Source organism: Doryrhamphus excisus, linkage group LG10 (genome assembly GCF_037039965.1).
Source record: "Doryrhamphus excisus strain RoL-2023G ecotype Guam linkage group LG10, RoL_Dexc_Guam_v1.1, whole genome shotgun sequence".
Taxonomy (NCBI): domain Eukaryota; kingdom Metazoa; phylum Chordata; class Actinopteri; order Syngnathiformes; family Syngnathidae; genus Doryrhamphus; species Doryrhamphus excisus.
Window position 1 is genome coordinate 13495226 of NC_136366.1, and position 21153 is coordinate 13516378.

At 40.7% G+C, this 21153-nt stretch overlaps 4 protein-coding genes across 4 annotated transcripts; 2 read left to right on the forward strand and 2 right to left on the reverse strand.

The window, feature by feature from the left end:
- The first annotated feature begins 304 nt into the window (after nucleotides 1–304).
- LOC131108526 (histone H2A-like) lies at nucleotides 305–725 on the forward strand. The gene has a single exon (XM_058059541.2). It carries the CDS (start codon nucleotides 342–344, stop codon nucleotides 723–725), a length of 384 nt encoding a protein of 127 aa, XP_057915524.1. The 5' UTR covers nucleotides 305–341.
- An 833-nt stretch (nucleotides 726–1558) lies between these two features.
- On the forward strand, nucleotides 1559–3115 carry LOC131108532 (histone H4). The gene has a single exon (XM_058059553.2). The coding sequence runs from the start codon at nucleotides 1559–1561 to the stop codon at nucleotides 1868–1870; it is 312 nt and encodes a 103-aa protein (XP_057915536.1). The 3' UTR covers nucleotides 1871–3115.
- Nucleotides 3116–3942: 827 nt separating this feature from the next.
- mamdc4 (MAM domain containing 4) lies at nucleotides 3943–18336 on the reverse strand. The gene is made up of 28 exons (XM_058064733.2): nucleotides 16801–18336; nucleotides 16505–16663; nucleotides 15570–15695; nucleotides 15252–15485; nucleotides 14510–14635; nucleotides 13703–13858; nucleotides 13351–13454; nucleotides 13093–13248; nucleotides 12235–12325; nucleotides 12031–12144; nucleotides 11849–11941; nucleotides 11635–11772; nucleotides 11426–11565; nucleotides 10525–10633; nucleotides 10331–10435; nucleotides 9492–9626; nucleotides 9115–9242; nucleotides 8819–9035; nucleotides 8143–8280; nucleotides 7763–7890; nucleotides 7438–7528; nucleotides 6853–7002; nucleotides 6647–6772; nucleotides 6423–6547; nucleotides 6249–6354; nucleotides 5306–5493; nucleotides 5166–5231; nucleotides 3943–4778 (listed from the first exon to the last, which is right to left on the reverse strand). The coding sequence occupies exons 1-28, from the start codon at nucleotides 16907–16909 to the stop codon at nucleotides 4743–4745; spliced, it is 3594 nt and encodes a 1197-aa protein (XP_057920716.2). The 5' UTR covers nucleotides 16910–18336; the 3' UTR covers nucleotides 3943–4742.
- Nucleotides 18337–19810: 1474 nt separating this feature from the next.
- Nucleotides 19811–21144, reverse strand: phpt1 (phosphohistidine phosphatase 1). The gene is made up of 3 exons (XM_058064735.2): nucleotides 20807–21144; nucleotides 20258–20385; nucleotides 19811–20186 (listed from the first exon to the last, which is right to left on the reverse strand). Exons 1-3 carry the CDS (start codon nucleotides 20970–20972, stop codon nucleotides 20094–20096), a joined length of 387 nt encoding a protein of 128 aa, XP_057920718.1. The 5' UTR covers nucleotides 20973–21144; the 3' UTR covers nucleotides 19811–20093.
- Between the last annotated feature and the right edge of the window lie 9 nt (nucleotides 21145–21153).

A 21153-nucleotide genomic window follows, 5' to 3' on the forward strand; every position in this document is an offset into this window, starting at 1 on the left:
CTTCAAGAACGGAAAGGGTGTACACGTTTTGGAGGATAGCTTGAAAATCACCCAATCAAGAATGTAAGTCTGTTGTATACTGAAATGTATCTAATGGTATTAATTTTATATTTTAAACGTTGTTATATTTATGGTAAAGTATTACGTTGTAATTACAAAACAACCGCCAGCAAAAAAAACCAAAACAGGCTGCTCCTTGCTGATTGGGCAACAGTTTCTCCGCTACAGCTAGCCAATCAAAGAGCAGCACCAATGGTATAAATACACTGCTCCAAGCTGATGCTGGCATTACTTCTCTGCTTGATCTTATAGATCCTACTCTTTACCTTCTTACTTTAAATATGTCTGGACGAGGCAAAACCGGCGGAAAGGCCAGAGCTAAGGCCAAGACCAGGTCTTCACGTGCTGGGCTGCAGTTCCCAGTGGGTCGTGTCCACAGGCTGCTTCGCAAAGGCAACTATGGCGAGCGTATCGGTGCCGGTGCCCCCGTCTACCTCGCTGCCGTGCTGGAGTATCTGACCGCTGAGATTCTGGAGTTGGCCGGAAATGCAGCCCGCGACAACAAGAAGACTAGAATCATCCCTCGTCACCTGCAGCTCGCCGTACGTAATGACGAGGAGCTCAATAAACTCCTTGGTGGAGTGACCATCGCTCAAGGCGGCGTCTTGCCGAATATCCAGGCAGTTCTGCTGCCCAAGAAGACCGAGAAGCCTGCCAAGAAGTAAGACCGGACACCGGAAGGACCCAAAAACGGCTCTTTTAAGAGCCACACACTTTTCCTCTAAAGAGAACGGTCCTCCTATGAACAACATTAAACCACAAAATTCGACTGCTGTAATACAAAATACATTGTTGCTCAGGCAGACTCCATACAAGACAGGGAAGTGTCTGGTTTCCCGGAGAGAACTTAGCAATGACAGTGACGTCACTATATTGAATTAACCCTTGTACACATTTTGTGTTCCTTTACATCTTGCTAGCCTACTAAAATAGCAATTTATTCCCCTTATCTGGTTGCACAACAGCTAGGATAAACAAACACAAAGACGATGAACACACTCAAATAGAACCATGTAACAATGCAGTTATTCTTGTATATCTTGTATGCTAAATGAAGGCACAGCACTGATGACGTCACGACAGCAGTCCTCTCTCACGTCCGCAGTGATGTCAGTGAAAGACGAGCTACGGAAGTGTTTTGTAGCTAGTTAAAAATGCCTGAAAGAGGCAAGGGAGCCAGCAGTTTGGGGAAAGGAGGTGCCAAGCATCAGCATTAGCATGTCCTAAAGCACCCAAACTGGTCCACATCTACTTTAACATTGTCATAGACATGCTTATATTTATGTATTATATTTGTGAAACACTTAGTAATGTTCAAAATATGATTTTTTGTTAGCGTGTCCACGTACGTATGTAGTCTAATGTAGTGCATCGTGTCTATTATGCGAAGCTCCTCCCACCAATCCTCTCTCACGTCCGCAGTCACGTAATAAATTTTGACTGCCGGAGTCAAGAAAGTCACATTTCTCAAAGTGGCTCGCAATTGAACCAAACAAAGATGTCAGGACGAGGCAAAGGCGGCAAAGGTTTAGGGAAAGGGGGCGCCAAGCGTCACCGTAAAGTTCTTCGTGACAACATCCAGGGCATTACCAAGCCCGCCATTCGCCGTTTGGCTCGTCGCGGAGGAGTCAAGCGTATTTCCGGCTTGATTTACGAAGAGACCCGCGGTGTGCTGAAGGTGTTCCTGGAGAACGTTATTCGTGATGCAGTCACCTACACCGAGCACGCTAAAAGGAAGACTGTGACCGCCATGGATGTAGTCTACGCACTCAAGAGACAAGGACGTACTCTGTATGGCTTCGGTGGATAGACTACTACACTCATACAACTCCCCAAAAAGGCCTTTTTAAGGGCCACTCAACACTTCTATGAGCTTATATTCCAAGTTTTTTTGCACATATTTGAATACATATTATATATACCAATATACAGCTAGCATGAATGCTCACCTAGCAGAAATCCATGCAGTGATACTCTGACAGACCTGGTACACACGTGGCCTGGCAGCCCTCACGAGGGGCCGCCATGGTAACTATTTGACGACTGTTGTAAAACTGTCGTAAATATATCGATACTTTCTAACCAGAATCACACACATTAAATGATACATATGTGAAATTAATGTGTATTAACACTGAAATTGTATAGCAAACAGTGGGATTAACCCTTGAGCATTATATATATAAAAAAAAACAATCCAGTAATATTGTATGTTAATCTCCACTCGTAAGCGTCATCGCTATTTGTCAGGGAGGGCATCCGGAATTTAAAGGGCTCAAGACAAATATGGATAACCAGGAAAAGCCGAAAAAAAACAAATAAAATATACAGCACGTTTTTTCTAATTCTGCAAACCAATAAACACAAAACCAACAGAATCTAACCCTTTAAAATGTCTACATCCATGTCTGTCCTGTCTTCACTATGAATTCCTCACAATGCGTCTGGTCTTCCTCGGGTCCTTTGCTCCTCTGGTGCTCCTGACAGAGAGGTTGCTTTGCTGCCATCCTCCCTGACACCTTTGGGCACTAAAGAGGGACACACACAAAATATGTATTAAAAAATGTATAATCACATTATCATATGTCAACAAAAAGTTGCTCTCCATCATGGAGAATTTAACATCTGAGTGGTCTACTGATATGACACACACCTTGTGCGAAGTGCAGCTTCATGGCAGGGCTTGGTACTCCTGTACTGCATCCATCCACACACCAGCTCGTGCACGATCATTACATACAATAAAAAAATCAGCACGGTGGGATCCATGAAGATAGATGAGATTATTCATAAAAACAGTTAAAAGAGCACGATAATGCCTGTCGTCACTCGTGTGGCCGTGCACTCTACCATGCAACCGTGAGAACAGGCATTAAGTGTTCTATTTTACCTGAATGACTGAACTGATGAGTGAGTTACAGACATTAAGCGACATTCGAGGATGTTGCCTTAGCGACAAGACTGTTGCTAGGGACAGGATGTTGTCGTCACCTTCTTCAAAGAAAGAAAGGTCCATGGTCAATTTAGAGAGAGAGAGGGTGTGACAACAGTATCATTGTGCCTATTGAAGTATTTGAAATAATTTGGATTTATTATTAAAATTGACTTAATTGGTGAGGTTTATTCAGTAGAGTGTCATTTGGCAAATATTAATTCATTTTCTACCGCTTATCCTCACGAGGGTCTTGCTGGAGCCTATCCCAGCTGTCGCCGGGCGAGAAGCGGTGTACTCCCTGGACTGGTGGCCAACCAATCACAGGGCACATATAGACAAACAACCATTCACACTCACATTCATACCTAGGGACAATTTGGAGTCGCTAATTAACCTAGCATGTTTTTGGAATGTGGGAGGAAACTGGAGTACGCGGAGAAAACCCACACATGCACGGGGAGAACATGCAAACTGGGATTGCATTTGGGAAATAATTTAGACAATGTTTAAACATTCAAATGTGCAAAAAAGATGATCCGCTCTATTAATCACTTTAAAATCAATGTACCATAAATTGTGGTGTATAAGCCACTGCTTTTTTCTTAAAGGGGACCAATAAATGTAGTTAGAATGTTGTATTCTCATGTTAAACGATGCCAACGTTTCAGATAATGAGGTTTACGTATTTGGAAGTGAGCACTGAAAGAATTTATGGATGGCCCTAAACGCTTTGTTTCAAAAGGCGTGGTAAAACTCTTCCTTTGTGATGTCATAGAGGGGCGGACTTCCTTACATGGTTCATAGTTAGGAAACCTATCGGGTAACAGTATAACAATGTAACAGTCTGACTCACAGTGTCAATTAACAATGGTATGAGGGGCGGACTTCCTTATATGGTTCATAGTTAGGAAACCTATCGGGTAACAGTATAACAATGTAACAGTCTGACTCACAGTGTCAATTAACAATGGTATGAGAAATATACAAACACGTACCGATGTGAGTTTAAAAAAATAATTTACCCATAATGCATCTGAGCAAACCATTAATTGAGGCACTGCGATGACGTCAGCCTCCCTCAGGTGATCATACCGGTCGGCCGGTATCACTGGACATTTTATTCTATTCTTACTAATATGCGATTCATTGTAATAAATGAATGAAGTTTTTTTACGAAGTGAAACTATAAAAAAAACAGACATTTCAATGCTCATGAATTTAATGTATTTACCATAGATTATACAGGATGATGTTTCTGTCTGTTGCCCTTTCTTATCTGTTACAATTCTTTTCTTTTTTCCCAGCAGGGCCGTCTATCAGTTTATCAATTGCCCTTACAAAAGACATTTGTCCTTGTGGGCTTTCAAGTTCCACAATGCAACCTTAAAAAAAGCACCTGGCAACCTCAGCCCCTTTCAACTTCATGCCCATAGTGCACTGCAAATGGCGTCTTATGGTGACTACTCAGGTGTTTTCATCTGCAGGCACACACGTTAAGACAGATTTCCACCTATGCAACGCATCATGCCGCTTTTTGGCCTCCAGCAGTCGTCGGACCTCATTGAGGTCATCACATGTGAAGAACGGTGTCCTGATTAGACCTTCATCAGTGTGGATATTTGTGTATGTGTGTATGCGTGTGTATGTGTGTGTGTGTGTGATGTAAGGTCGACACAAGCAGTTCTTCTGCTGTGATATCGCCTAAATTTCACAAAGCCACCTGAGTCGTGGGACCTCTCCTCCTGCCTCATGCCACCTCCCTCTCTCTGACACCAGCAGACACCTGCACACATGCAAGAGTCCAATGCAGTGATACGTAGCAGCCACCTTAGCATTCATTCATTCATTCATTCATTCATTCATTCATTCATTCATTCATGACTATAGGGGCATTATATTATGTTTAGAGGGCTCTAATGATATTCATTCATTTTCTACCGCTTTTCCACATATAGACAAACAACCATTCACACTCACATTCATACCTATGGACAATTTGGAGTCGCCAATTAATCTAGCATGTTTTTGGAATGTGGGAGGAAACCGGAGTACCCGGAGAAAACCCACGCCTGCACAGGGAGAAAATGCAAACTCCACACAGAGATATTATATATTATATATACATATTATATATTAATAATGACTGGTCGCAAATGGCTTATATACTCACAGAGACATTATTGAACCCAGCTGCCATCGGGTGGTTTTGTGCTGGTGGTATTCTCACGTGGTTCTCCTGACATGGACATGATCATGAATCAGAATATCAAAAAAATGACGAACATATACGAAGATAGAATAGCCTCTTACTGTGGCATCTGGTTCGTAAGTGTCGTTACTGAAACCAGCGGCAGTTGAAGGGGACGGGTTGGTCAAAGTCGTGACCCTCCTTTGAATTCGTAGATAGTAAACCAGGAGCGCTATGAGTGTGCCAATCAACAGCATGACCACGATGATCGATGCCGCAATCCCTCCAGCGTTGTCAGGCTTCGCTGAGGCTGCAGAAGAAATAAAATACTTTTCACTGGACTGGTCGCCAGCCAATCACAGGGCACATATAGACAAACTGATAAATATTAATAAATGAAATATTTTCATATTTAGGGCATAAAAAATATGTTTACATTACAGGTTCTAACATCATTAGAGCCCTCTAGACATGAAGTAACACCCCTGTAGTCACCTTTACAATTGTATTATTCAATATAGTAGTTCATTCATTCATTTTCTACCGCTTATCCTCACGAGGGTCCCGGGGGTGCTGGAGCCTATCCCAGTCTATCTGGACCGGTCGCCAGCCAATCACAGGGCACATATAGACAAACTGATTCAATATTAATAAATTAAATATTTTCATATATAGGGCATAGAAAATCTGTTTACATTACAGGTCATTAGAGCCCTCTAGACATGAAGTAACACCCCTATAGTCACCTTTACAATTATATTATTCGATATAGCAGCTAATCATAGAAAATAATATATATTAGACATAACAGCTTACCTATCAATTTATTGTAACGGCGGCTTTAAATGGCTGATGTTATTATGATTTTAATATTGTGCCTGTTAGATATTCTAAACCTGTAATAAATGGCAGTTCTGGTGATCACGTCGGATTCTTGTCTCACCAAACAAATTACTGCCACCTAGTGACCAATGTACAATACTACATTCACAATACGAATGCTTCTTATGTCTTGTATTCGTATATATTTATTCATTTAGCTGGTTCAGTTGTTTCTTTCCTTACTTTTATCGACATCAGTGACTTTTTTAGCACAGTTGATCCCGATGGTGTATTCAATGTCATCCAGAGCCAGGGCACCAGATGAACCCTTGATTCCCTCAAAGACAATCTGCCAACAAAAAATATCATATTCAGAAATATCCTGTGTATGAGCAGTTTTAATGGCGAGAGTCTGACCTGGTATTCTTCAGTGGAAATGATGTCAAGCTGGAAGCGTCTCCATGGTCCTCCAAGCTCGCTCACCTCTAGCAGCTCCTTGAGAAGACCTTTCGACAATGTCCACACCTTTAACTGGCTGTCTGCTGCATAATACAATTAAACATAAATAAATAAATACAACAAATATATTACTAATAAAATAATGTGGCATGAATACACCATCGTAGCAATCTTATTCTTACACGAGTATGGCTTCAAAGCCCAGAATTTCAGACAAGTTCCTTTAGTCGGGGGAAAGTGCGGGCTCAGCAGCTGAGCCTTCTGATTGGCTGCTGTCCTGTTGCTACTTGGAAGGAACAGGAAGTGGCCTACAAAAAAAGAAAACAGTGACTTTTTTTTTTCGTTTTGTAAGAAGATGAACTTTGATTGTTTTTGTTCTGTCGCTAACCTTTCTCGGTTCCGAGGGTGTGGTCTTCCAACGGGGTGGAGTAGTGACCGTCTGCCTCGTGGCTCGTCAACTCCCAATCCAGTTGGTCCCGATTGCTGTTCTGAGTGTTGCTCCAGCCGCACATTCCTCTCTCGAGACTGCACTTTGAACCTGAGGCATTGAACAGAAAATACATTATGATCATCTCTTGCAATATAGAGGTTTGATTATCGCTTTGTGGTAGATTATGGTGAGTTATTAGTCAAAACATATTGAAATAGCAATCGTCTTGAGTCCCTGCAGCATATGTGATGTACACAATGAATAAAAGGAATGTAAAAGTGACTATAGGGATGTTATTTCATCTCGACGGGACTCTAATAATGTTAAAAACCATGTAGAGAAAGTCATAAACAGGTTTTCTAACCACAAAAATATTCAATTTATTACACTGAAGTGGAAATTAATTAATCCTGGTCAGGCATGGAACCAATTAACCGCTATAAATGATATCTGTAATAAAATGGAATTAAAACTGGAATCAAGTTCAGCAATCCAACCTGTTTGACGTTTCATGAAGCGGTAGAGAGTGTTAAACCAGCAAACCTTCATTTTCACACGGATGCGCAGAAAGGGAAATATCATCAATGGCAACATGGGTGTCTTTTCCTCCTCTTCCAATCACTTCAAACTGCAGCTGGAAAACAAAATGTCAACACATGAAAGCTTGGAGAACGCTGGGAAATCCCACACAAGCATGACAAGAACATGCAAACTCCACACAGAGGCCCCAACATGCTGCCCACAAAGATAAACAGTGAAGAACATATGAAGAAATGTAGTAAAATTTATATTTATGTGACATTAATCTATAATAGTGTAGTATTTTGAAAGGTGTAATATCGTCCAATTAAGGCTCTCCGCATTCTACCTGCCAGTCCGCAATGCTAGTGGAGATGTTGCCATTGCCATGGCGCCAGACATCTCCCTGGTTCAGACTATCCGTGAAGATCTTCACCCTTTCACCCTTCACAGGCTTCATATACACCGATAGAGAACCTGAAAACAATACACAGTCAAAATATAAACGCAACATGTGGGGCATACAGTATCAAGATGCTGATGAGACAGCATGATTGGTGCTATTGCACAGGTTGGCCGCAATAAAAGGCCACTCCAAAATGTAATGTGTAATGTGTCTAAATGTGTACATTTAGATCCTTGAGTTCAGCTCATGAAAAAATGGTGTTGTGTTTATATTTTTTGTTGAGCGTATATTGCTTGTGACTGTGTTGTGTTCAGGGGACTCACCGGGATTCTCGCCTCCCATGTGATACCAGAAATGGAGACACTCTGTTTTAACTGTTCCCTGGCGAATAGGTGACGTCAGGGCTGCTGTTGCACCAGCGGGAAAGGAGCTTCTTCCAGTGTTAACCATCATGTAAAAACCTACACACAAATTATTATTACAAATTATTACTTTTAAAATGTCTAATAGTGTGTTTAACTAAATTGCTACTACTGCCGTTTGGTTGAATATGGCGTATTATTATTCAAAACATATGCATTTATAAGCAAATGTACGTATTTTGGGGCCAAATTTTCAATCATAAAAATGGCTAAATGAACAAAATACAAATATAAAGCATTTAGAAGATGTTATATCTTCTAAATGATATATCAGAGTAATTTCTGTGATGACGCATGGCCCTTTAAGAGGCGGGGCCTGGGAAGTGAAGTGCATGTGACAGCTAGCTACTGTAGCTGATGCTAGTAACTGATGTGATGCTACTAGATGTCGGATGTTAGAGTAAACGTGACTATACAAGTGTTATTTCATGTCTAACAATGCTAGAAGCCATATTTAGAAGCTTTTTGAAAATATTCCATTCATTAATATTGAATCCTACTTCGCGGAAATTCACTTATTAAATTACCTGCAACAAACAATGGACAATTGTACATTAAAATGGCTACGTTTCATTACCCAGTTCTGTTTCCAGACTGTGATCAGTTTTGGGTCCAGTCACTGTCGCAGTGTGTCCACTCCGATGAACCCAGTAAGCCTGACCAGAGCTTTTGTAGCCACAATCCTGGCCCTCAAAGGAGCACACCCTCGGCACGGTGCAGGGACGGGCCAACAACGCCACATCATCAATGGCCACTCGACCGTCAAAGCCAGAGCGAACAGCCTCAAACATCAGCTGTGAGGGGAAGAAACATTTTAGAGGGGGAAATACTTAAATACAATCTTCATGGTATTTTGTAGATGCTGGATCATACCTGATGTGCTGTGAGCTGGTGTGGTACTGGGCAGTGTGCTTCGTGCCACATGTTGCCATGAGCTCCACTGCGAGTCCACAGCACCTCCTCGTATCCATTCGTGTCAATTAATTTCACATTCAGAGAACCTAGGAGAAGAAAGGATTATTCTAATTTCAAATGGGACTATTGTAATTTCCGCGCCATAAATTATAAGGCCGCAGTCTCAATTACGGGGTGTATTTCTGAACTTAACACATACATAAGGCCTGAAAGCCGGCATCATTGCTGACCAGCCAGAAAATACGGAAATTGTTTGACTTCAGCAGTTCCACTGCCTTTTTAACATTCCATTACCAGCAGCTTTCAAGATGCCTCGTCCTGGCTGAACACCTCACCTGTGTTTGGTCCGTAGATTTTGTAGAAGAAGGTCAGGCATTTGTCTGTATGACCTGGTAATAGCGGGAGTGACAGCAAACGTCCAAACGCACCGCGCAGTGAGGAACTCCACATGTCCACCACAAGACTTTTACCTGTACCAGAAAAGATATACAAAATTGTTGTCTGTTATTGGTATTGCACTATTCCATTCTGTTTTATTTTGTATTGATTTATTTTATTGTATTTTTATTGAATTACACACATTGTAAATCGGTGAAGTCACCACATGACTCTTAGTATCAAATTATATTATATAATTATATAATTAATATAATTAATAATTATATGAATTATTTTTATAATTTATTAATTGATTATTTATTATATTATAAATAAAGTTAGTAAGGCTTATTCAACTATAATTTAGGTTCTAATTTACACATACTACTATATGCATTATGCTATGAGCGTGCACAATGACACAGTATTCTTATTCTGTTATTTATTTTATTGTATTTTTCATTGAGGATGAGCACAATTATTGAATTACACACATTGTAAATCGGTGAAGTCACCACATGACTCTTAGTATCAAATTATATTATATAATTATATAATTTATATAATTAATAATTATAATTATTATATTATATTATATATATATATTTATAGTTATATTATTATTATTATTATTATATTTATTGTTATTATTAATTGATTATTTATTATATTATAAATAAAGTTAGTAAGGCTTATTCAACTGTAATTTTGGTTCCAATTTACACATACTATATGCATTATGCTATGAGCGTGCACAATGACACAGTATTCTTATTCTCTTATTTAATAAACACACCAAACCCGATCGTGTGGTCCATCCCATCAAGCTGTGTCCAGTCAAAATTGTCACTGTTGTCCTGGTACCATCCACAGAGTCTATCCTCAAAGTTGCATGACAGTTCTTCCCCAGAAACATTCAAAGCAAAGCAGTGAATTAGGAAAGAGGAATTAGGGCCTACGCTGTTTTAATAGTGTAATGAAAATACTTACCGGTTGAAGAAGATGGAAAATAGTTTGCATGGCAACCGCTGAAGTAAACATTTTTTACTTTAATCTTGGCACAAGGACATAGTTTCACCGCACGGGATTCAAATGCCAACTGTTAAAGAAAAGAGTAACATATACTGTATAGTACTTTCTCATTTGTACATATATAAGCCACACTGGATTATATCCCGCACATGTCAACGTCATAAAATGACATATTGTGGCATATATTATGAGCCATAAAAAAACCACAACCCATTGCAAAGTGCAGGAGATTATTACAACAATCTGGACTCATGGTCACATCTTACAAAGAATGCTCATCATGCAGCAACTTAATACTAAAAAAAGTAATCTATACCTAATAAATTTACAAATGTTTGAATACAAATTTAAAATTAAATAAAAAAGTTCTCACCATAATACTTTTCTATTTAAGTGAAGGACAAGCAGCATAGAAAATGGATGGAGTCCAGAGGGAGACTGACGTCATTGCAGCGTCTTAATTTATGGAAAAAGTTGTTTATAGTTGTTTTTATTTCACATTAAAATATTTTGCTGGTAGGGAATCAGGAAGCCCAACCACTTGTTCCTGATGTTTTCCTCGCTAGGAATTGTCAACAATTGTCCCTTACACTCCAAGAAAGATTTCTTGGTAGACGTTGCTAACACCGTAAACAGAGAAGCAGAGCTTGGCGGAGGGCATAGAGCATATTTGGACTACAACGCACACCTATGTATATAAGGAAACCTGCCAATCTGCGACATCACAAATCGCCAGTGTTAGAACGCCCTCTGAAACTAATTATTAATTGGTTTCAATTATTAATTATTAGTTGTCTAATCACAAGTCATTTTCTCTGTTTCTCTATTCTTGCAAGTACTACCTATAAAAAAAGTGTACCTGAAAACGATGTTTTCTGGCTCCAATGGCCACCTCTGCATGTTGCCATTCCGCCTCCCCTATTCCGGTCTTTCCACCGAATTCCCACAGTTTAGGTTGCACTCCCAACATGCTGTCTATCACCCTGACAGACAGTTCACCTGCAATGGTTGACATAGAGTATGTATACTGGCAAAAGATTAATTCAGTATATTTTTTAATGTGGGTACCTATGTGAGCTGGATTGCCTGTAAGTGAAAAATCAAAGCTTAAGGTACAAGCCGGGCCGGAAGGACCCAGGAGGGGGGTCTGTGTCTGGGCCTCAGTCAGTTGCTGACCTGGTGCCTTGGTCACATACAAGTATTCCTCTGAGAATTGACAAAGACATCAATCAGACCAGAATGTGATGTAGTTACTTCAAAGAAAAAGTCTCCCAATGGGTACCTTTTGCCGTGGAATTCTTGTGAAGCACCCAACTTTGACTCCCGATACTGGTGTCTGTCCAAGCTGAGCTGCCTTTACTGTAGGAGAAATCCCCTGTAACAATAACAGCAGCATAGTTATTGTATATTGTATAAGTAAATATAGCATAAGTAAATATGAGCAATCAAAGTGAAAGAACGCACCACACTGGGCTTCATCCGCTGCACCTTCACAGTCAGGGTGAAAGTCACACATCATTTCTGGCTCCGTGCACGAATCTTTGGGAGATTTAGGAATTTTTTCCAAAGTAACACTTTCTGGAAAAAAAAACAAAAAACAGAGGTCCACCATTGTAAATTACCGGTTCTCCAACTGAGAACATTTCATTCGTTTCTCAGCACCATTACCGTTTGATGGGCGACATTCAGAAGACAACAAAATGTCGTCAACAGCAATACCGCCATATGCTAAATCCCTGACTGCTGCCATGATAAGAATCTAGAAGAACGGAGAACAAAACAGCCCAAAACAGTGAGCATAATAGGTATAATTCACATACATTTTGCAGCAAAGTGATGTATTTTATTTTGTTAATTGATGGTTTTGTAGCAACAGCAAACAGGTAGCATGCATATTTCCCACAGAACCTGTCAGGTTCAAACTCCTGTGGCACTTTTAAAAACACTTAAATGCAGAAATCCAGAAGGGACAGACAACAATATTCAAAGTTACTCGCAGCGAGGAGAGTGAAACCACATACCCAGTGACATGCCGCTCCACTCTGAATATGCATTTCACACTCCTCTCTTTTTATTCTCTTTTGGGGGTCCCTACTACATGGTCGTGCAACTCTAAGGGGGGGGGGGGCAGTTGCACGAGCTGTACTTGTTTGTCTATGTGTGTGTATATGTGAGAGCAATTACTTTTATTGTTTTAGGAGTTCTTATATGGACACATTCTTGCAGGATTAACATGAGCATCTGCAGGGTTGCTGTTGGCGCATCCAGGCACCTCCAGGACCTGGGGGTCACTGATCAGGGTCACGGGAACATTCCCCCTTCAGCACATTCAAACACTTTCTATTGTCTAAGCAAATTGATATAAGGGTGATAACTAATGCTATATTCATTCTATCTACATTTTATTCTAACAGAACCCCACCAACTAAAATCTCTATGGGTATGGAAATCATCAGAATGTATATTTTTTATATTTTTTAATTGAATTATGGATTCGGTGTGTGTGTGTTTAAGAGAACCACTCACCTGAAAAGTGCTATTATTAACAATTTCCACTTCAGCTTTCACCCAAACATCACCCAGAGCTCCGCCCCGCTCCCAAATAGGGGTGATGCTCTTATCTGCCACCAGTACCGTCAGCCCACCAGACCTCGGCCCAAACTGGTGTGTGTACATGATCATCTGCAGTAGGGAGTTCACACACGACACAAAAGTTATCATTATTTCAGTTATGCTTGAGTATGTACAATTTAGCATGGAAATAGCAAATTCAAATAAAATTGCCTTGCAAGGATGAGTACTGTTGGTGGGCTGCAGAGGAGGACTTTGGAAAGCTGCCCAGTCTTGCAGGAGCCCGTCATCAGGAACGGTGACATACAAGAAGTGACCTGCAACACGTATCACCTGTTTGAGTCTCAGTCGCAAGCACAGAAACTCAATAATGTTTGTTTCTGAGTCACCACCGCGGATCTGATTTTGGCTTGAGCACTTTATATTCCGGATGCCCTTCCTGAATATCAATGATGCTTACTAGTGGAGAGTCAAACCCAGGGCGTCCAGAATGCTAACCACTACACCACAGCGGCTCACTGAAACTCAATTATCAGTTTGAATATATAATCAAAAGCCGTGTTACCTGATGCACTGTTGCTGGAGTGGTCCCGTCCTGGTCCTTTCACAGGATCTGAAATGGGAATGTTTCCCTGGCTCATCCTGACCCATTTCAGTTTGGACAACGACCTGAGGTCCCAATCACACAGGTCTTTCTCAAAGTCGCAGCGACGATGATCCTCTGTATACGCACAAAAACACATGAGTACACACACATCTTGATGCCATTTTATTTTCCTAGCCTCCTTTCAAATCCTTCTCCTGAACATTGCACGCAGTGCCTGTCACTCCATTTGCTACATGGAGTAACTTCATGTTTATAATACATTCTTTTGGTCTGTGGGACGAGCATCAGGGCTTGTAAAGGTGTAAATGTGACTATAGGGGTGTTATATTATGTTTCGAGGGCTCTAATGATATTCATTCATTTTCTACCGCTTATCCTCACTAGGGTCGGGGGGTGCTGGAGCCTATCCCAGCTGTCTTCAGGCAAGAGGCGGGGTACACCCTGGACTGGTGGCCAGCCAATCACAGGGCACATATAGACAAACAACCATTCACACTCACATTCATACCTATGGACAATTTGGAGTCGCTAATTAACCTAGCATGTTTTTGGAATGTGGGAGGAAACCGGAGTACCCGGAGAAAACCCACGCATGCACGGGGAGAACATGCAAACTCCACACAGAGATGGCCGAGGGTGGGATTGAACTCGGACTTCCCAAGAAATGAACGGGTGAAAGTGTCACATGGTTTAACTGAAGGCACAAGCCATCAACCTTTTCATGAATTCCATTGTAAATATTGATGAGGCTTTCTGATTTCTCACCACAGTTCTCCTCATCCGTTCCATCACCACAGTCGTCAGTGCCATCACACACCTGGCGTTGCGCTACACAGCCCTCACGCTTACACTCCAGCATTCCTTCGGGACACTCTTTCCCAGGAAGTGGCACTGGAGAAAATAGGAGAAAAATTCATTCATTCATTCATTTTCTACCGCTTTTTCCTCACGCGGGTCGCGGGGGGTGCTGGTGCTTGGGGCGAGAGGCGGGGTACACCCTGGACTGGTGGCCAGCCAATCACAGGGCACATATAGACAAACAACCATTCACACTCACATTCATACCTATGGACAATTTGGAGTCGCCAATTAACCTAGCATGTTTTTGGAATGTGGGAGGAAACCGGAGTACCCGTGGAAAATCCACACATGCACGGGCAGAACATGCAAACTCCACACAGACATGGCCGAGGGTGGAACCGAACCCTGGTCTCCCAGCCGTGAGGTCTGTGCGCCAACCACTCGACCGCCATGCCGCCAGGAGACAAAATGTTATTTAAAAAAACAATAACACTGCAAAACATGACAATTACAAACAGGCAGTCAAGCAGACACATTATATGTACCTGAAATGCAATGAGATCCCATATTCCTACTTGGATACTCTCACTTTAACAACATGTGTGTACTGACTAAGTCGGATTACTATCATTGCAACTGCAGAACTGGTACAAATCTCCAGTGAATGTATACCTGACATTACAGTATATGATATTTGGGTGCTCACAGGGTAAAGCGCAGTCCAGGAACTCCAGCTGGTCTACAGCAATATCGCCTCTCTGTCCTTCAGACCGGTGTGAGTAAAGATGGATCTGAAATGTTGTGGCAATGCGGCCCAGAAAAATGACAGCCTCTCTCCATCCACGGACGCTGGTGGCCTCAGGACGCCACACGACGGCCTGTTGAGCGTTCGCCTGAATTACAGACGCCCACAGTGGAGAAGAGCCAAGTCCTGTTTCACCTGCAAGGAATCACATGTTGACTTTAGTTGGCAGTCCGTGGCTATCATATCTAAAGGAAGGATTAAAGAGTTGACGGGGGTTACCTGAATCCCACATGAAATATCTAAGACGAAGGCGACATGTGGGGGACGACTGTTGCATCGACGGTGACATCAGGACAGCGGTGCTGACAGTGGCGGACTTGACCTCAGTCACACCCATAAACCAACCTGTGTGATGATGCAGTATTACACTCATATTACGTGTTTATTACAGAGTTCCTACAGTTTTTTTCCCCATCATCAAACATATTTATCACCTAGGTTTTTGTTTTTTTTGTAAAATCGGTTCAGTTGAATGAAATACCACCAATTATCTGTATTATATTTACAAATAACGTGTTGATTATTTTACTTGTAGGATAAAATAGTGTAGAAAACTTTTCCTTTCAGATATTTGACCTGATGCTGAGTGCCCTCAACATCTGTACACTTAAAAAAAAACATTAAAGTGTTTTTTTTTTAGCAAATATTTCTATTCTATTCCACTTATTTTTGTATATTTAATGCATTTTGATACAACTTGAGGTAAACAAAGTGGGTAAACCAAAACACCTCAATCAATCAATAATGCATGCCGGGAAGTCCATGGGCACACTTTTGCAACAGGAAGTTACCCAGCATGCTTTGAGGGTTATTAATTTATTAGTATAAAATGTAATTGTTTTGCAAATATATAATTGTGTAGACATTTATTTCGATATTTGCGCAGTCTGTATGGTCTGTATGTATGGTTGGTATTGTTTTGTAGCACCGTGACTGAGGGAGATAGTCGGTTTGTGCAAATATGGGTATAAAATCCAACGGTTTTAGCATTTTTTTATGTGGAAAATGTATCAAAATGTCCCTTTCCATCTATTATTTTTTTCTGTATTCAGCCCCCGGCGGAAACATTTTTTTTTACACCCTTACAGTTTTTAATTTAGTTTACATGATTCTACATTTGATTCAGGAACGAATGGCATCGCTGCATGAAATACCTGAGGCAGTCCCAATGGTGAAGTCAGAGGAGGGTCCGCTGTGAGGCATCATGTCACCTCTCTGACGCCTCTCCCACTTGTAAGCTGCATTCAAGGACTGCTCCTTCCAGCCGCACAATCCAGCATCCTCAAAGTCACATGCAAACCCCTTCAGATATCCTTGAGAGGAAAAAAAAACTTTATTAGCAATGCAAAATGTATATTTTTTATATATACCTCAGTTTGTTTTTAATACACATATGTTTTGTATATGTATGTATTAAGATGTATTGGTGGATGCTTGTGTTAGGACATACCACAATTCTGCTCATCGTCACATTCAGAACAGTCACATACAAAGTCGCACCTCCTTTCGGGGCTTTCACATGGATGGCATGCAGCTGTGATATAAGAGCAAACAATCATAAACCTCCATGCAGTGCAGAGCAGTCAATGTCCTGCATGCATCAAGTTGGAATGGTTCTTGGCTGAATTAAATGTTGTTTAGTTAATTAATTCAGTTGTCTCATAGCATATTTCATAACTCAGAGAATTTATGGCCGTTTTTTTTCCCCCAGCAGGTCCAAAGGCCGACGGGAAAGTAATCAGGTTAATGTCATGGGGAAAAAGACAACTGTACATCCAAAGGTCTCTCAGTCTGACATTACACTGTCAATCACATAGGACTGGTACATCTAGACTAGGTGGGACACACCACTCAGACTAGATAGGACAGCTGTAATCTGAGAGCTTGGTGCAAAATCCAATCTATTTATCCTCTAAAACAGGGGTCTCAAACTTGCGGCCCGCGGGCCAAATGCGGCCCGCAAGACGCTTGTTTGAGGCCCCCACCTTGATACCAAAGTTTAATGTAGAAATGACAGCTTAAAGCTGTGGACACAATTAACATGATTTTGCCCTGCCCATACTGTTACCCTACCCTGTTTTGCTTTGGATTAGCAATGAAGCTAAAGGCTTATGACGCTGGGTACAAATAAATGCAGGAAATGATTTGGAATAAAACGGAAAATACACGTCAAGATAAAGCATTATTTATTTATTTTTATCTTATTTAGTGTATAGAAAAATAAAAATTAAGATATTTGAGAACAGTGGAATGTTTTATCAGATATTTTGGTGTGGAAAACCGGAACCAAAGTACTGAAAAAGTGTAGGGTATAGCAGAAGCAAAAGCATTGAAGATAGTTTTTTTATTGATTTTTCTTCCAGTTTTTAATAAATGCGTTTTTTGTTTTTTTTTGAAAACCTGATGCGGCCCGGCTTCACCCAGAACCTAGCTCCGGTGGCCCCCAGGTAAATTGAGTTTGAGACCCCTGGTCTAAAAGGAGGAGGCAGGTCCAGACAGGAAAGGTTGATTCTTTAGTGATGAATAGGATACAATGGAGTGGGCCATTCCATTCAGATGTAATGATGGTCATGGTGGGTCCATGAAACCAAGATGGTTTGAATGACTTAATACTTTAGGAAAAGATGAAAGGACAGATTTGTATGTGGGAAAAAGCTATGCCACAGATTTTCTTTCCTCGAGAGTGTGGTTTGAAGGGGAAGCCACTTTTAACAGTATCTATCAGTACTACTATGTTGGATTGTAGAAGACTTTAACCTTTAAGAGGATAGATAGACTGCATCTTGCACCGAGCTCTCAAGACAAGAGCTGTCCTATCTAGTCTCACAACAACCTCAACAGGCTAGTTGTGATCAGTTGAGAGAACTGTTGATGCTGATGGAAAAACGTAGCTGCTGTTTGTGTCTTGCTGCCTTCACTTTTAAGAAAAACAAGTCCTACTGTATTGAGATCAGTCACTAATTTGGCCGATCAACAATATTTAATTAATTTCTTTGTATTAAAAAAAAGGATGCATATGGTGACTCTATCCTCCATTTGCAATGTATGACAGTTACCTGAATGTGAGAACTAGTTATATGAACTATATAAATAAATTTACATCATAAACGTAACATTGCCTTCAGCATTATTGACACCTAATGTGATCTGCTTTGGATCATGAGCTGTCCTTCTCCCCACTTCCAATTATCATTCTGATCATTTATCATGGTTTCATCTGCACATCTTCCACATCTTATTCTTTTCTGCCAACTACAGCTTCCTCCATGTTGAACAAATGAAACAAAAAATGATAAAGCACACTTCTTCAAGAGATGGGCTGAACAGATTCTTACCCAAGTGTAGTATCAAGGCCAAGATGAAGGCTGACATCCTGATTTGTAAAACGTCCTTCATCTTCCACCACATCTTTCATGCCTCAAACCACGAAACCTAACCAGCCGTAGTCGACTCTGCCTGTACTTTCTCCACATTGATAACAGCTGGACTTTAAGTTCTCCCAGCATGCAATTGCACCACAGCGCCATAAAGAAAGTGCTCTTTCACACCCTACACCACGGTGTACAGTATTGCGAAAGAGACATGATTAATCGAGGCACATATTGGCAAGGCTTGCAGTGGTTTGACACGGAACCTTAACAAATATGTCAAGTGTATTTATAATTCCTTGTGTCTACACGGCTCATTATATGTTGTCAGTGATGTATGTCAAGTTTCAGAGTTGAAAGCATGTATTATAAGCGACAAGTGAGTTGAGAGGCCAATGTTAGTCGGGTAGGAACAATGAGGACGTAGTCTAGTAGAGTGTGCCTCTCAAAACGATCAACAAAAACAATCTTAGCAAGAACCGCTTTTACTCATTGTTAACCAACACAAAAACATGATTGGTGGCATTGCTGAGGTCGAGAAGAACTCATCATTTAGTTCCAGATCCAGTGACTTATCATGAAGTTATTCAAATATTTTGGCTTATACATAATAGAAAACCTGTTTATGACCTACTAAATATGTTTTTATCATTATTAGAGCCATGTAGACATGCACTAACATCCCATAGTCAACTTTACACTGGTGTTAGTCTTTTTTAGTAAAAATAACTACAGCAAATAAGCCATTTTTGACATAAACAAGACTTGCTCATGTGTGTTGCAATACGTTATCCATACGTGTGGACAGGAAATGACATTAGGGGTCCGAGTGAATTATGCCCCCTGTTTCTGTAGCCTGTATTATTATTATTATGATCATTTTGGTATTATTGTTGAGCTTAATGTCAGATAATTGAAACCTGTTGTTCCAACGACAGTCTGATACTTGTGTGCCTCACCGAATAATACTGACACCTAGTGGCCAAAAAAATATCGACAAATAAATTCGAACACTTTGCTTTCATTTCTTTACACAGGAAGTGAACAAACCTCAAATGACAAAACCTAAGTAAACACGTAAACACGCAAATGTTGTCATTTTCATTGTCTTTATGATGATGATCCATTGGTACATTGTACATCAAACAAAATCAGAATGCCTTGCTGAAAGACACATTTTCTGACATTAGCATCTAACATTGTTGTGTAATTTCACACTTGATAGTCGGGCAGTCAGTCCAGAGAGCCAAATATGTGTCAGGTTTCCATAATATGTATAATAATATGGGAATACATACGCGGTATTAAAAAAGCCAGTGTTAAATGGTTTATGACTGTATTGCTAAATTAAAACTCGGTTTTGTTCCAGTTTATTTTAGTACCCTTCATTGTCCCATGTCACCTCATAGTCAGGATATCTGGCCTTCAGTTTCTCAGTGGTCACTGCGTGGTTTGCTCTTCCAAAGCCCTGTGAGGAATTAAACAATATTCAATAAAATGTTTGGTTTGAGTACGTTATGTGCTGAGCTGGACACTCACCACAGAGTAGCCGTAAACGTGTATCTTCTTGGCCTGGGCATCATGTCTGATCCTGCCCCCTCCTACACACTCACAGTCCAGGAGTCCATCATTTTCAAGCTCCATTGAAACCTTCTCATAGATATCCACTGCCGTGCAAAGACACGCATAATCATTTGATGTGATTGCATGAAACAAAACAAAAACAAGTGCATAGGAAAACATTGTGCAAGTAGCAAAAACTGCATGCATTTATGTGAGGTCGGTGGTGTAACTTTGATTAAGATTTAAGCGTTTTCGTGTTCATATTGTAAAATATTGGATGCACTGACGACTATAGCATTATATAAATAGGGGGAACCTACATCCGGTTGGTACTGCTGTGCATGGGTGCATTACATAATAAAAAAATTACATTATTATTATTATATTCCAACTTGAATAGGTAAAATGGTAAACATTTGGCTCAAGGTATGATGTAGTGCTGTGCTCCAACCACAATAATAAACAAGTATACTCATTCATAATTGTATCAGTGTATCCATCAATACAAAGCACACACATACTCACCATGGTACTCTGCCCAACCGTATCCTCGGACTATATCGACCTCTGTATCGTCTCCCTGCTCCCTGCTGTGTACTCTGATGAGAATGTACTTGAACACGCCGGAGGGGTCGATGTCTGCCTGAGGGATGTTTACCATACGGGCGGCTGCTTTCGTTTGGGTGCACATTTCCACGCAACTCGCCAGCAGGGACGCTAGTAAACAAAATGGTTCGTATCTTAACAGGATAATCAGTTTCTCTGTTTGTAAATTCAGAAGCAGACGATGGGATGAAAGTATTCAATTTATAATAACATGCCGACGACACGCGCAACGGTTATTTCTTTTACTTCCTGTATTGTCAAAATAC

Bases quoted from the DNA above. Each gene is read 5' to 3' on its own strand.
- LOC131108526 (XM_058059541.2), top strand. From the start codon at position 342: ATGTCTGGACGAGGCAAAACCGGCGGAAAGGCCAGAGCTAAGGCCAAG.
- LOC131108532 (XM_058059553.2), top strand. From the start codon at position 1,559: ATGTCAGGACGAGGCAAAGGCGGCAAAGGTTTAGGGAAAGGGGGCGCC.
- mamdc4 (XM_058064733.2), bottom strand. From the start codon at position 16,909: ATGATTGTTTGCTCTTATATCACAGCTGCATGCCATCCATGTGAAAGC. The intron at 9,036-9,114 runs GTATGATCCAGC...TTCCCCTCACAG, and splicing joins ACCAGCTCACAGCACATCAG to CTGATGTTTGAGGCTGTTCG. The intron at 7,891-8,142 runs GTGAGTCCCCTG...TATTGTTTTCAG, and splicing joins CATGGGAGGCGAGAATCCCG to GTTCTCTATCGGTGTATATG.
- phpt1 (XM_058064735.2), bottom strand. From the start codon at position 20,972: ATGTGCACCCAAACGAAAGCAGCCGCCCGTATGGTAAACATCCCTCAG. The intron at 20,386-20,806 runs GTGAGTATGTGT...TTTGCACGGCAG, and splicing joins CGGTTGGGCAGAGTACCATG to TGGATATCTATGAGAAGGTT. The intron at 20,187-20,257 runs GTGAGTGTCCAG...AATTCCTCACAG, and splicing joins ACGTTTACGGCTACTCTGTG to GGCTTTGGAAGAGCAAACCA.